Source organism: Anthonomus grandis, chromosome 5, assembly GCF_022605725.1.
Source record: "Anthonomus grandis grandis chromosome 5, icAntGran1.3, whole genome shotgun sequence".
In the NCBI taxonomy this organism is placed as follows: domain Eukaryota; kingdom Metazoa; phylum Arthropoda; class Insecta; order Coleoptera; family Curculionidae; genus Anthonomus; species Anthonomus grandis.
In genome coordinates, this window is record NC_065550.1 from 29,762,583 (window position 1) to 29,778,556 (window position 15,974).

Sequence of the window (15,974 nt, forward strand, 5' to 3'; positions counted from 1 at the left end):
GCGGCAGTAAGATAATGGATTATAACAGAAATGTACACTTTTTAATTAAATTACACTTTGACGAAGAAAACTTAAATAGCAAGTAACTTATAAATTTAATGCATATAATCCATTGTCTTACTGCCGCTTCTAGCGGTTACTATGACAACCGTCATGCCCAACTAATCAACAATTCTTGAGCCTTGTTACTATACGGCTTTTAATATTAGGCCAAATTTAAACTGCCAATATTTCGGAAACTATCAATTTTTGGACTAGATAACCTTATACAAAGTTAACCTTATTTTTAATTATCTTTATGAAAAAATTATAAAAATAGGGGGTTTCCATTTAAAAAAATTGACTTTTAATGATTTTTTCATTTTAATTTTTAATGCTAGTTTTTGACCCCCCTGTATCTTTTTTTTAGCCAAATATTATATTAGTCTTTTAAAGTCGTCCTTCCTCTAAAATAAAACCAAAACTAACCAATAAATGAAGGCTACTAAAAGGGAGTAATCGGTAATTATGTTGGGGCATATAAACATAGTTTTTGACATGAAATTAAAAATATGTCAAAAACGGTTACACTTAGGTATAGGACATTATACACAAAATATACTTAGAACTTCACGTAAAAGTCAAAAATGTAAAAATATACAGGGTGTTCCATTTAAAATAACGAAGTTGACACCTACTTCCGGTATAACCGGAAACGTCACAACTGTCAAAATATTTTAGTTGTGTAGCCCCCATCGACTGTGCCATGTTGCCAAATTTTCAAAATTTTTGAAAAATTAGTTTCCGAGATATCGATCGCGTCTATTCGTCGTGAGACACCCTGTATACAAGAAAATTCAGTACATATTAATTTTTCACAACTTACCTTTCCACATTGGCTCAATATGAGCACGTGTTCAGTTCCTATAGCAAAATCCTCAATAAAATACTCTTCTAATGTGCTTAACTGGTGTGGCAGGTAAGAGGCTCTGTCTCTGGCCAAAGTATACCAAGGAACCTAAGTTTAAATAAAATTTAACCCCTAAACGTTGGACTTTTAACAATTTACTTACCCTATCGATTCCGCAGACGAACAACTTGCCCTCCCTAGTCAGAAACACCGTCAAATTGGTGCCGCATCCGACTTTTTTAATACCTATACCGCAAAGCGATTCCACCTTTTGCGGTATGGATTTGGTTGTCGTATGACCCAAACCTAAAGCGATTTTATTCAAAACAAAAAAAAATATAAGACAAATTGACTTACCTAATTTTCCGTAGTCTCCTTCGCCAAAAGTCCATACGTCCATGCCGTCCTGAGACACGCAGGCGGTATGATTAAGTCCGCAGGCCACTTGTCCAATTTTGTATCCTGATTTGTTAATCATTTTACTTATGCAGGATTATTATTAAATTTATCTTAAATACCTTCCAAGGCATGAACCCTTTCAGGAAGTTTCTTATTCGAGGTCGAACCCAAGCCGAGACGTCCGTAATCACCGTTTCCGAAGGTAAATAGTTTTCCATCGCTTGTTACCACCGCGCTATGTTTGAATCCACAAGCCACCTTAATAAGAAATTTTAATTATAAAATATCTTAGTACCTTTAATGTAAATACCACAGCTATGTAGTGTAAGAGATGCATGAGTGAAATGCATCTCTTCACAAAAAGATTGGCATTTTCATTTGTGGAGAAAAGTCTTCCCGCCCTTCCCAACCCGCTATATTGAAAACACTATATTATGATCAGATATATTTTCCGATATATTTATAAAACCCTAAAAGTTTTTTATTATGGAGAAATGATGAAATATTTAGATTATTAAGGTTTGAACTGTTCGTGGTCAAATTATGCTGCGTAGGTTCAGTAATGACCTACTTTAATTAAAATATCAAGTAACTGTTGACGGTTAATTTTATCTGTACATGCATAAAAATAATTCTTTAAAACAAGGAAAAAAACTTTCTTGTCTATTCAGTGTTAATGCAATGAAATGGGTAATTGACATAAGTCACTTTCTCAAAACAATTTACACTTATATTTCTTTATTTAAATAGATTCATTACTTTAAAATATTTTATAGAAATAAAGAAATGACATTAATTCAAAAACGCCTGTTTTTATTTCAATAATATGAAGTCTTCAAATTATGAATATATGAAAATATTAAATTATGAACGCGTGAATATTGCATCAAATTTTAAAACCAGAGGTATTTGGTCTTTTAACTTAATAAAAGCTTTAAACATCCCCCATTATTGCAGAATTTGTACCTGTCCGAAAGGTGCATGCTCAAAATTAGTAAAAGAAATATAAAATTGAATAAGCCTACGACAAAATTATATCGCCGACTTTGAAAATAAAATTGAAATTAAAGAAAATTTTTGATTAAAAAATCAGTCATTTTTCAAAAAATAAAAAATACGAAAAAATATTCAATGCAGGTTTTTGTTGGATTCCTTGCTAATACCTTATAAAATATAATAATTTACATAATGTTTTTATATATTGTTTTTTTTTTCATGATAATTGCGGTCGTAAAGGAGCAGAATAAGATGTCATTTTTCATAATATGTGTGTATTCAAAATTGATTTATCCTTATGAATGTTACTACAATATTTTAAAGAAATTTAGAATTCGAATCTGATAGGAGGTTAATTATGCAACGAAGTCTTTTAACAATAATTAAGACAATTCACCCTGTAAAAGACCTGCTTAACAATGGAGTTAGTAGACACCTGCGCCAACTGAATAAACTTAGTCTTTCCAGTGTTAACTTTGTATACTTCATAAGGTAAAAGTATCTCTCAAAACAATTATAATCGTCTACTTATCTTTCTATAAAAAGAGAAGTACTTGAGCCATATCTATTATGTTTAAGCAATACAAAATTTGATGTAAAGAAATATTTAATAGATATATATCAAAGTGATAAAATATCAATATTATAATAGCCTAAAAATATAACATGGTTACAAACAGGCAATTGAAATGATCAATATTAGAAGTTGGTGGACAAATAGTGATGAATTTCCTAATCAGTTTTAACCAAAAGAAAAAACAGATAACTGCCAATAACTTCTATCTCTCGACCAATAATTTTCTATACCTTATAACAGCCGTCGATCGTTATATAGAAAATATTGTATAATGCAAGGCCACACTTTCCACGATCGGGCTCAGTTTTGTCTGTATATATGGGATTTAACGCCTCGCGTTCCCTGTCAATTTAAAGTTCTTTTAGCAGTAGATTGGCACCTCAAACTGATGAGCTTATATTAAATTTGTTAAGGGATGTGTTCGATCAGTAAAACTTAGTTTTACATAGGAAAGGCACGGAAAAATGCATGGAGTTCCTTGGATTGGAAAAAGGTAAAAAAAATGGATTGGAATCGAGTAAATTATGTACATTTTCTGAAGTAAATCAAGCGGACCAGTCAGTTTTAAAGCGAAGGAAAATCAATATCAAAATTATTCGTTTTCTTGGATGTTTTTGGCATTCTCAAAACCTGGCATCGTAAAGAAATGATCGTTATCATTCAATGGTAATCATGTTTCTGATAGCCTCAGAATATCGCAGTTATATTCAAGAATATAATAAAGTGTGCTACAACAAAATCTCCTGCAACCCTCGAATATTTTTGAATGATTTATTTATTTTGTTAGTTATTCGTTCGCCAAGTAAAATAAATATCCTTCGTTTTACTTGGCGATATACACATACGTATCCATTATTTAATCTACCCGCAAAATTGAAGAACTAAAAAAATTAAGGTACACAAGGAGTCTTTACAAACAGCGTAAAAATATTGAAAAAAAAAGTCGTGGTATTACATGTATTAGTGGGTCAGCCTAATTAAGAAATATGTATACCTATAAATAAACCTAACTTTATATCCCAATATTGCAACACCACAAGAAAGAAACAATAATGCAGATGGTGCCAAATTATGTCAGAAAATACCTACATAAAGACCAGACATATTTATTATCTCTTATTTAGTTTTCTATATGAGGAGCCATAAAGCAAAACCAAATAAATCCTCAAAATAAAATTGCGATTCATATTTTTCCTTTTGTAGTATTAAAAAAATAAAGAATAAACGTGTGAACATATATTTTTGCTTTGTTTTTTTTTTCGTAAGTAAATATAATATTATTTAGCTTAAAAGAAATGCGACTAACATCATACGTACATTAAAACAATCACTTTTACATTATAATATAATGAACTAAATATATTCAACTCAAGCAAAATCAGATAAATCAATTGTTTAATTAGTAACAATTGTTATGGTAAATAGCTTATAGGGACCAAAATATTGTCCAAGTCTATAATATTAAGCCTTTTACATATACTATAATTTATTATGATAAGCTCACGAACGTCTTATTGGCACGTTTTTTATAAATATCTCGGAATTTTATATAATGGATTTATCTGGTTTTACTTGATCGCCCTTTTAAATGTACATTCATATAGAATATTTTAGCAATAAATATATTTTTTTAACCAAAAATAATAAGTGTCTATGAATCATTCAAATGCACACACCTACATTAATTTATAGATATTGTTGTATTTTCAAATTAAAAGCAACCACTTTGGACGTATTATATAAAATTCTAAACAAATAATTAACCCTAAAAAATTAAAAAATAATTTATTTCAGTAAAACATGCATAACTAAAAACGACTGCATAATTCCAACTTTCTTAGTGGGTTAACTTGGACTATACTTGGTATCCCACTTCAAATGATTTTACCTGTATAACTTCCTCATTTTGCAAGGCTTCAATTTGCCTGGGTCTCCGTTGCCTGTCGCTGTTTCCGTGTCCCAATTTGCCATAATCGCCGTCGCCCCACGAAAACACTTCGCCACTTTCCGCCAAAGCCAAACTATGCCCGTCCGAGCCCACCGACGTCGCTAAATCGGTGATTACGAACCCTTGAAGGCTCGAAATCACACTGAGGGAGTGTAGATCGTCCGAGTTACCTTGACCTTTAAAAGGAACATTTATTATTGGGTTGTCCAGGGAAACATTAGACGTTTTTTAATACCCAATCGGCCGTAACTGCCCTCACCGCAAGCCATTACGGTACCGTTGGTCAACAGTACAAAAGTACAATTTTGACCGCATATGATTTTTCGCGCTATGGAGAATGAGTTGACCAATAGGGGGGCGGTGGCGCTGAATCCGAGCTCGGCCAGTTGACCGTGACGATCTGAACCCCACAAATAAGCCTGAAAAGAAGTAATAAATAAACAAATAGCCCTCTGTTTCTAATAATCACCCACTTACGGGAAATAATAATAAACAATAATAAGGCTAAAGTTATTTTAATTTTACTACTGAACTACAAAATAAAATTAAATAGGAGGAAGAAAAAAAGAGAAAAGCAAAATATTACTGCACCTATCAAATATAAAATAAATCCAATCCAGCATAGTGATAACAGTTAAAAACATCTCAAATTAGTGACACGTGTAAAAATATATATATACTTTCAATTAACTGATACAACGTTTCGATACTTATACATATATCTTCAGGATATAGGCAAATATTGTGCAACTATTCAAAACAGTCATTCGAATTAGGACTAAAACGTGTCACACCGTACGAAAAATAACATTTTAAGTCGATTTATAGAAAGAAAAAAAGAAAATGTGCTATATTACGTAAGACAACAAAATCTTGTGTACAAGCATCCTAAAAACTAAAAAATTCCAAATTCACTTTAAATTTCAAACAAACATAACATCTGAAACACTTTACCATAAAATTTACACACATTACCAAAATTAATCATAACAAAACAGAAAGGTATCATTAAAAAAATCGTCAAGGCTATAATATGCCCTGGATAATAAAAGTAATTTTAATTCCTTTTTGAATTTCCTAACTTCTAAAATTTGTCTGATACATAGAGGAACATGGTTGTATATTTTTTTGCTAAGGTATATAAGTGAGTTCTTGGTGAGGGAGGATGTAGGGATTGGTAAGGGAAAATCGTTAACCTGGCGAGTCATATGACCAGTTTTCGAGGGAGGTTTAGGACATTTATGAATAAGAGTAGCTGTTTCTAAAATAAAAAGAGAAAAAAGAGTTAGGATTTTTTGAAATATAAAGAGTTTACAAGAATCTCTTAACCCAGCGGTATCTAACACGGAACATAGGTATCTAACTGCCTTTTTTTGAATCACAAAAGATAAAAGAAAAAAGAATTTTGACACTTGTTGAATATAACGCAAAGGATGAATATTAGTATTCACATCCTTGAGCAATAAATGAGGAATATTACAGTAATAATCGTTTAAACTATTTGGTCTTACTTTTGGTTCTGAAACTTTCTTGTGAGAATGCCTGAAGTCATTTATAATTGACCAACATTCTCTCTGCCTATTTGAGGACACATTCAAGCGGTCACTATAATATTTAACCTTTGCTGCTTTTATCGTCTTTCTGTATAGACTACGATATTTCTGATGATAAAGAATAATATTTGCATTAGTTGTAAACTTGCACAACTTATCCAAAAAACGGAGGGTTTTAGCTGAAGTTTTGAGGCCTGCTGTGAGCCATGGTTTTCTATTTTTCATTTTAAGCCTCTTTTTAGGAAAACACTGATTGATCTTGTCACATAGCACATGAAATAACAAAGTAAACGGGTCAGGAGCCATTTCAACTGCATTCCAATTAACCAAAGCTGAAGTAGAAGAAAAAGCATTAAAATTTGCTCTGCTGAAAATTCTTCCTATATAATGAGATGAAGGAAATACAGTGTTGCATGGAATCCTAGCGAGAATGGCTTCATGGTCAGAAATACCAGATGAGAGTACTCTACATGACACATCATTTAAATTTGTACACAAATAATCAATAGTAGTTGCAGATGAGGATGTTATACGTGTGGGTGAAAGAACATGCATCTTTAAGTCATAAGATTCCAATATACCTAAAAGGGATGTATGATATGATAGCAAGCTTACATCAGTGAAGTTAATATTAAAGTCACCAGCCAATATAACTATGGAGTGTAGAGACAATTGGGATAATAGAGAATCAAGTTTGTCCAGGAACATACCAATATCTCCTGTGGGTGGTCTATAAACACAAAGAACATATAAATTAAATCGCTTACAAAAACAAAGAGAGAATTCAAAAACCTTCTACAACAGAAAGCTATCATACTTATTAATTTTACAGAAAAAAGCTTCAATTGTTTGTTTAACTAAAATAGCTGTTCCTCCATGTATGGAGTGTTGCCGACAAAAAATTAATATAGGAATATAATCAGATATTAAGAAACATTCGTTAGGCTTTAACCAGTGCTCAGTTAGTAATACAATATCAGGAAAATCACACGAATAACTACTATATACTGAATATATATAAATAACTACTACTACTATATACTATAATTGGAGAATGAAATGCGATGATTGTTCCCATATAAATGTCAATATCAAATCCAAGAATCAGGGATGATCGCAATAAAATGATAATATTCATCTTTAATGATCATATGTGAAGGAAGATTTCGTGATTTCCATTTCCTGGAATAAATTTAAAGCAGTGTCTGGAAGAACAAAAAAAAAAAAGGTTTTAACTGCCTGGAACAAATTAAAAATGGGATTAAAGTGATGTGAGAAAACTAACTTATTAAGTCGATTCAAACCGTTGAATATTCAAATACCATAGAAAGTAATTTCTAAAAAAAAATCAACAAAATATAGAAAGTAATTTCTAAAAAAAAATCAACAAAATATAATTAAGGCCTTTTACTGCCAGAAGTTTTGCACTGTAAGAAAACAATCTCGTACAAAAAGCGGTTCGAAATTAAGGCATTGCAAACTTAACGTCATGTTTCTTATATTTACTGGATACAGAACCTCGTATTATAAAAATATTGCGCAAACTAGAGAGTATATCCAATTTCTCAAAAAATATCTACTTGATAAATATTATTTAATTGAAGAAGCTGTTTCTTCAGAAAACTTAATATATTTAAGTTTAGATACTATATAGAGTCAAATGCTTTAGAATAGTCAAGCAGCATTAGCACTGTGACGTAGACACGACCACATCGGTTATTTGGAAACAATTATTTAGACAGAAAATGTTCATAAATTTGTTTGTACTTAATCTTTGAAATTTCTTAGTTGTATGTAGAATAGTCATAATACGCAGGTGAGAAAGTTCATTTAGATTTGCAAGTTTTGCTAGTAGAACTAGAAATATATCAATATGCGGATACAATATAATACTTAAGGATTCTAAGAGAAATATCGTTGAAGATCATCAACGTTATGGAAAAGTGTCGTTGACTTCTACAGTATCCGTTAATTTAAAACAAAAATTGTTACTTACACTAAAACATTTGAAGTGTAAAAATTAATGTTGTTCAGAATTATTATTAACCATTTAAAAAGCTGAGCAAAATAATTGTTATTGCGTTAGGATCGGGTATAAGAAGTGGTAAATCTTTTTTTGTAATATTTGACAAATGTACATCTAAATTTCGACGTGTTAACCCAGTTTTATGATTATTGTTTTAAGATGCAATAAAATGTAAATAGTTTTGTGTTTCACGGCGAATCATAGTAACAGATAGTTTTCTAAGGTGTTCATAATGATTCCAGTCACGTATATTTTTTATTTTTGGCACTAAAAAGCATTCTTAAATTAGGTGTAGTCACTTAGCTGTTGAACGAAGTTGTTTAAAATGTATGATATTTTCTCATAATAGAATCCGAATGTAGTGAGTGAAAATCAGTTTAAAAAAATCCTGATTAAATGAAAATTTTTCCGAAAATTTTAATATTGGGTTTTTGTTAAATAATGATCAGAGATAAGATGTGCATTTATTGTACCCGAATCCTTGAGACTTAATGATTTAGAAATAAATACAGGGTCCACCAAAGTACTTGAAGTAGAAGCTATGGGAGTCGGCTCATTAATTATTTGTGTTAAATCGTATCTTTCGAAGCATGTAAGAACAAGATAATTACATGAAAATTACTAATACAAATAACATTATCAAAATTTACCCATTTCTGTGGCAAAACAGGTGATCACTTGAAATGAAATGAACAAGGAAATGAATGAAACAAGGAAATCACTTACCATCAAAGACAATTTTACTATAACCAATAATATTCTTAGTATGAGCCTCCACCCTGCTTTCTGTCCTCACGAATAATATTAAAATCCTTTATACTAAAAACTGCCGAATTTGTGTTTTGAGTTAACCAGTTCTCAGTTAAGGTGACTATATGAATGTTGTTTTATTGAATTATAAGAGGAAGATCAAATGTCTCAATCAAATAATATCTCAAAAATACTAAGAGCATGTAATTTTTTTTTACAAAACTATATTATCCGACAAGAACTTATTGTAATATGAAAGCTTTTAAGAAATTCATTTATAAACTCTTTACCCCCACTTGACCCTAATTAAAAGTCTTTACCTTGCATTTACCGCCAATTTCCCAATCCTGAGGTCGCTGCGATGCCCATTGCATAATTTGCTTGTCCTGCTCTATGGTCCAAAAGACATCCGGCACCACCGACGGTATAAACTCCTCGTCTACCAGTTGACTGAGATTCACAACGTCTCCCGGCAGTTCAGTCCTGAAATTTATTATCATTTAAAAGGAATACACATACACAGCAAAATAAATCACCTCTTGAGAAGGCTCTCTGCCATTTGAGCACCCAAACTGAACGTATGCAACCAGTGGTACTCCTGCACGATCTCAATTTCTTTACTATCGTTAAAAGGGGTGTATTTATAGCACACCACCTTGTCCAAATCTAAAATGATGGCCAGCGAGGCGAGACTCTTCAAATATGCGCTGTGCATTAGCTGAGTGCCGGTGGACACGTGTAATTTTTCACAATTATACTGGTCGAGTAACAGTTTCGGTAGCAAGGTGGCGAAATGTTTGAAAAACGGTAAATTCTTGATGCCTCTGACGCCTTTTTTTAGTAACGCGCACCGTACGGTGGCCAGAGGGAGGTTTTTCGTTAAATCGTCTACGGTGTAGAGTATTAAATGCACGGCTTTAGATCGGGAAAAAGCGACGGCCAGTTGCCCGTTAAAGTCGATCCATTTTAGGCCGTTTGTGTTCACACCGCCTGGGCCCGTGCAGGTGTAGATCAGGGTACCGTCGTGGAGGGACCAGATGTTCACTACGCCGCTAGGACCTAACAGGAAAGACAAAAAAGTGATGCTTTTTTTTTTTTGCATTACATATAAGTTGAACTTATACTCAGGGCATAGTAGTTTTCTGTATTTGGTACAACCCTTGAGGATGAAGTAATTATAACATGAAACATTGGCAAGAATTAAGTGATATTTTTCTATTTTTTATTTGTCTAAAACACTCAGAACAAATCTATTTATCTTTTTCTATCTTAGAAAACACAAAATGTCATGTTACCTTTAAGACATCCACTGGCAAGTAACAGCCCACTAGAGTCAATAGCCAAACTGGTGACAGCATTATACGAATGTCCTTGGGAGGAAAATATAAGATTCGGGACCTCATTTTTAACGTTTTTTTCATCGGGAATCTGCAAAGAGACACAACGTGTGAAATTTCTTTTTATTCTAATACTAAAAATAAATTTTATACCCTCCAAACATTAACAGTTCCATAATTGGTGCCCAAAGCTAACAATAAAGGCGAAGAGCCCTTGCCTACAACAGGGGACCAGGTTATACTAGTGGGTTCGTGTGCCAGCCCAATTGTATGCATCAAAATCAAGTTATTTTCCGAAATTTTCCATAGTTTACAGGTTAGATCCGTTGATATTGAAGCCAACAAAATACCTGCAAAAATATCCATCAATACTTTCTCGCAACTGAGTCTCATATAAATTTTATAATTTCAACAAATTTCGTCACTAACTGAAGAAAGTATGCAACCCTGTTTCTTGAACAAGAACCTTAAAGATCATTCGAAACACTCCTCTTACTTAACTAGTATCCTGTATAATAGTAATTCGATATCTTACCTCTCGGATCCCAAGACGTCGCGGTTACACAGCTTTCGTGCGCCTGCACAGTGATAAATCCAGCACGACAATTCAATTCGCCCAGTTTCACGGTACCATCTACGTATCCGACCGCGAAATGTTGATTGTCCCGGTGCCAATCCAGGTGAACCACCGGGTGTGGTACCGAAAAGTTCATTAGAGTCTCGATTTTGTTTGTCTCTTTGTTTATTAATAGGACTGATACGGTACCTAGACAGTATTTTACATTTTAAAAGAAATCAAAGGAGATTTTCATGTTTGATTTCAACAAAAACCACAGAAACCAAAAGATCCAGATGTTTCCACTCTAAATCTACTTAAGTTTTGTCGTCTCGATCATAAAATGCTATTTTATGTTTCTTCGTTAATGATTTAAATTTAGGAAGGCAAGCTTACACTATAACTGGTTTTAATATCAGACTCGTTAAATCCCTAATTTGCCTTTGCCAAGAACAAGTTTAGTGAAAAAATCACTAATCCTTGGGTCAAGTAATAGTTTCTGTCGGTTACAGTAAGGATTCTTAATTATTAAGGGTATTTTATTATAATAAAGTTATGTGTATACCATAATATAGTTATCTATATGTCACTTCGTCTTGTGGGCAATGAATGAAAAGAAATGAAGACAAAACTGGCTTCAGTAGTCTAGAAGAAGCCAATCATTGACTTTAGTTTCTTGGAATAAACTTAAAAAAAGCTTTAAGTGCCTGGATAAAGTCAAAGTGGAAATGAGCTTCCTGGTATAACGTACAAATAACTTTAAGTGCCTGGATGAATACAGAAATGGTTTCAACTACTTGGAAGAAGTCATAATTCACTTCAATTTCCTCAGATAATTTAAAAACTTTAAATATTTGGAAAAACAAAAAAAGGTTTTGACTGCTTGGAATAAACTAAAAATGAAGGTCAAGGTGATGAATGAAAAGAAGTGAAAAAACCGGAAATAACTTCGAAAATCGAAATAAGTCATAATTGACTTTGATGTCCTGGGATAAATTACAAAAAGGTTCCAAGTGCCTGGAAGAGATAAAAATGGGATGAACTTGCTGTGGGAAAATAAGTGAAGAATCCAAAATTGCCATCAAGCATATGAATTAAAGAAAAAAATGGTTTATTGACCTGGAAAAAATTACAAGCATATTAAAAGGTCTGAAAAAAACCGATAAATATTTTGTTTAGTCTATTGTTAACTTTTTGACTGATTTCTTCTATTTTAGTACAGATTCCAGATTCTTATAGCTACTTGCACTTAATTCTATTTTTTTTATTTAAATTATTTATGCATACTATTAAAACAAAAATATCTTATTTTTTAGAAGAAGTTGTAATTGATTTACATTTCTCTGGAATAAATTAAAGACTGCTTTAAGTTCCTGGAACAGCAGAGAAATAAGTTCAGTCGCTTGAAAGAAGTAATAACACATAAAAAAAAATCCAAGAAATAGTCCATCTTTTCTAAAAGAGACCGGCTTACATCAAATAGTAATGAAATAAACTCAGGTCTCAGGTCTCAAATTTAAAAAAAATTAATTTAAATTTAAGACCTATGACTCAGAGTTTATTTCATTACTATTTAACATAAAGACAAGTTATATTACAGAACCAATATAACAGAAAGAACCTATATTACAGAACCAACTAATACTGTTTTCATAAGATCATCACAACTGTTTTCCTAACTCTGTCAAATTGCTTTCCAGAATAATGTTGGATAGTTTCCTATAAGTGTTTTCAAAGTACTCTTAAGCTGGTTATTGGAGAGTCTATTCCAGGAATTGAGTGCCTGAAATAGACTTAATTCCAGACACTCAGAATTAGACTTGTATCTTCTGAATATTCATAAAGCTCTTCCAGTTATTTAAGGATAATCTGAGAATCTATTTAAGGAACTTAAGTCACTTTTAAAGCCTGTAAGTGTCTTCTAGATACTCTTAAGACTCTTTCTAACAATCAAAGGTTATTGGACACCCAATTCCAAAATTTGAGCGCCTGGAAGTATCTTCCAAGTACTCTCAATGCTCTTCCAGTCATGTAGGGGTAATCTGAGAGTCTATTAAAAAAACTTGAGTAAGTTTTATTACCTATATGTGTCTTCTAGATACTCTTAAGACTCTTCCAGGCATTTAACGGTTATTGGAGAGCCAGTTACAGGCATTTTGGTGCCTGGAAGTATCTTCTAAATATTCTTAATGCTTTTCCAGGCACTTAAAGGTAATCTGAGAGTTTATTTAAGGAACTTAAGTAACTTTTATTGCATGTACGTATTTTAGATAACCTTAATTCTCTTACAGGCACTTAAAGGTTTTTGGAGAGTCAATTCAGTGATAGATAAAACTGCATGGCAATAGGACAACATTCTTATATTTAAAAATCTGTAGCTTTTCTTGGAAAACAAATGTTTTTTTCTTTTTCTTTCTTTCTTGATGGCATTGCCTACTGTTTTTTTCTGTGTATTGTTAAGATATTGACTGATTGCTTTCGCTTAATTGTATTGGACTTATTTAATTTAATTATACATGCAACATGTTTTAGTCAAAACCTGAAACTTTAAGTTTTTTTTTAAATAAATAACTAGGTGTACTTAACCTACCATCAATCTTCCCAACGAGCAAATGCTCCGTATTAACTGTCTCCTCGTTCTTCTTATTGGGCCAGCAGATCACAGTGATAAACTCCTGCTGGGGTTCGATAAACCACTCGTAGCCCTGCGCATGGTCAATTTGACGCTTAATTGGCCAAATATTGACGACGTTGTCAAGGGAAGCGGCCAAGTAGTCCCCTGTCGAAGACCACCGCAGATGACCTGATAATTAAGAATTTTGAAGACACTTCTTGTAAGAATTATTAAATTAAATACCAATCAGTTTGCCTTGTAAATCGTTCCCGAACGTATTGACATTCAAGCGGAACACCAAAGTCGAATCCAAACTGGGTGGTTTATCCGGTTCCATGTTCCATAGCCTTACGGTACCGTCGTAACCAGCCGAGGCTAATGTGCAACTGTTCTCGTCCCACGCCAAGGTACTTACTCTATTATCATGCCCTAAAGTCAAAAATATGTATTAAGATATTACCATTAAGTTAAGTAATCATTTATACAGTTACCTGCAATAATTTTAACAAAACAATGTTTGCTTTCAATCTTTGAATTTTACTCTCATCTATACGGTATACGATTGTACAAGAATGTATTTCCCATAGACCAAGGATAGACTCAACATGTTTAGATAAAAGGAAATGATACACACATATATATATATTTATGCGATAGTGACAAGACATGAATGAAGACATTGACAATTTCTCGAGTAGGTATAAATATATTTATATATCATATATTAATTAAATACAAAAAATTTGGCCACTATACACAAAAGATTTACAGCAAATTTTTATCACCCAATAAGGGAAATTCTTTTAACAGATAAGAACGCAGTCGACAACGGCAACGCAGTTGTTTACCTTGTAAAGTTCGTAGTACAAATTCATTCGTTGCTTAATTGCGACGTTGCAGTAAGACGTTATTGTATCGTGTGGGTATTTTTGCCCAGTTTTCACCGTTTTTCCAATTTTTTTGTGTGCCAAAGGAGCAGTATTTCGAAACGAAAAAGTGTCTTTTCATAGGTAAGAAACTATAATTATTTAAAACGTCAAAAAATAGGTTATTAAGACACAGTGGCGTAGTCTGACGATCCAATTCCAATTGGGTTTTCTCCGGTTTTAAATACAATTCAATTTTTTATGAAGGAATAAAATTTTAAAAAAAAGTAAATATATAATAATACATAGTAAATATATATATTTCTTTAGATTTCCATCCAATCTTGAAGTTAAGAAGATTTGGTTAATGCTGCTTGGGTTAAATCATCCATTACCAAAATCAGCCAAGATTTCCTTTGACCATTTTGACAAATCTAACTTTTTTCTCAAATTGGCAAGAAATGTCTTAAACCAGGATACCTCCCTAAGTTTGGGATCCATGTATCAGGTCAGATTCATCTCACAGGTAAGCATCCTTCTCTAGTTTTTTTAATATTTTTTTAAGTCGATTATTAAATCAATAAAATTACTTACTGCTAACTTTCTATATGGTACTGTGGTTGTATCTATGTAATAACAAAACAGGCAAAAAACTCTTTCTAGAAATATTCAGTTAGGCTGAAATATAAATCCAGGGGCATTCAGGAGAACGTAGCACTCCTATAGATTGTAAATAGAAAAACAGTTCTGTACTATTTTGAAAATTGTTAAGTGTTAACTGCTTCGAAAGAAAACCGAATTTTAGGTAATGATTAAAAAAGATTGAAAAATGAAAATATATGTTATTTGTTTACTGTTAATTAATGCGGCTATCTACCGCAATGAATACTACTATTGTATGACTACCGCTTTGAATTTTCATAAATGTAGAACATTAATATTGATTTTGCTGTTGATAAAATACTATTTTCCAATTGTTTCCATAAGACATTTTCTTTGTCAAATATTCATCCAATGGCTATATTTAGTTTTTAAGTTGCAAGTTAGTATTTTGAAAACTTTTCAATGTTTTTGTCAATATCAACTTATTAGTTTTAAATAATTCAAATCATCATTTCAAACATCTGTCATTTACTTTAATGAACATGTATCACTACATCAAGCAAAATGTAGATGAAAACAGTTCACCAGGAATTTAGAGACAGAAACAAGTTTATTTTATTGGCTTTAAAAATATATAATTTTTTTGTATTTAAGGAGGAAGTATTGACGAAGTCTCTTCAATTATTCCTTTATGCGGTTATGGTTCTCTTTTATATTATATTATCTATTTACAATAATGTCACCTGCGTCATCCTCAGGAATAGCTACGTCATTTGACAATTAGAGGCACTGATAAATAAGTCTCAAGACTTTAAGCAAAAAAAAAGGCATGCTTTTAAACTTTCACTTCATTTTCAAAA

The 15,974-nt window shown here is 32.1% G+C and overlaps 1 protein-coding gene across 3 annotated transcripts in view; it reads right to left on the reverse strand.

The window, feature by feature from the left end:
• Window positions 1-15,974, reverse strand: part of LOC126735863 (probable E3 ubiquitin-protein ligase HERC1) — a 111,986-nt gene that overhangs the window by 17,744 nt on the left and 78,268 nt on the right. For all 3 annotated transcript variants that reach the window (XM_050439953.1, XM_050439952.1, XM_050439951.1), the window contains 13 exons: window positions 13,889-14,074; window positions 13,622-13,834; window positions 11,011-11,241; window positions 10,629-10,825; window positions 10,434-10,566; window positions 9,675-10,197; window positions 9,459-9,621; window positions 5,045-5,228; window positions 4,750-4,985; window positions 1,408-1,546; window positions 1,247-1,351; window positions 1,053-1,195; window positions 866-997 (listed from right to left, as the gene is read on the reverse strand). In XM_050439953.1, coding sequence (XP_050295910.1) covers window positions 866-997; window positions 1,053-1,195; window positions 1,247-1,351; window positions 1,408-1,546; window positions 4,750-4,985; window positions 5,045-5,228; window positions 9,459-9,621; window positions 9,675-10,197; window positions 10,434-10,566; window positions 10,629-10,825; window positions 11,011-11,241; window positions 13,622-13,834; window positions 13,889-14,074 — 2,585 coding nt within the window. The remainder of the gene's footprint in view (window positions 1-865; window positions 998-1,052; window positions 1,196-1,246; window positions 1,352-1,407; window positions 1,547-4,749; window positions 4,986-5,044; window positions 5,229-9,458; window positions 9,622-9,674; window positions 10,198-10,433; window positions 10,567-10,628; window positions 10,826-11,010; window positions 11,242-13,621; window positions 13,835-13,888; window positions 14,075-15,974) is intronic.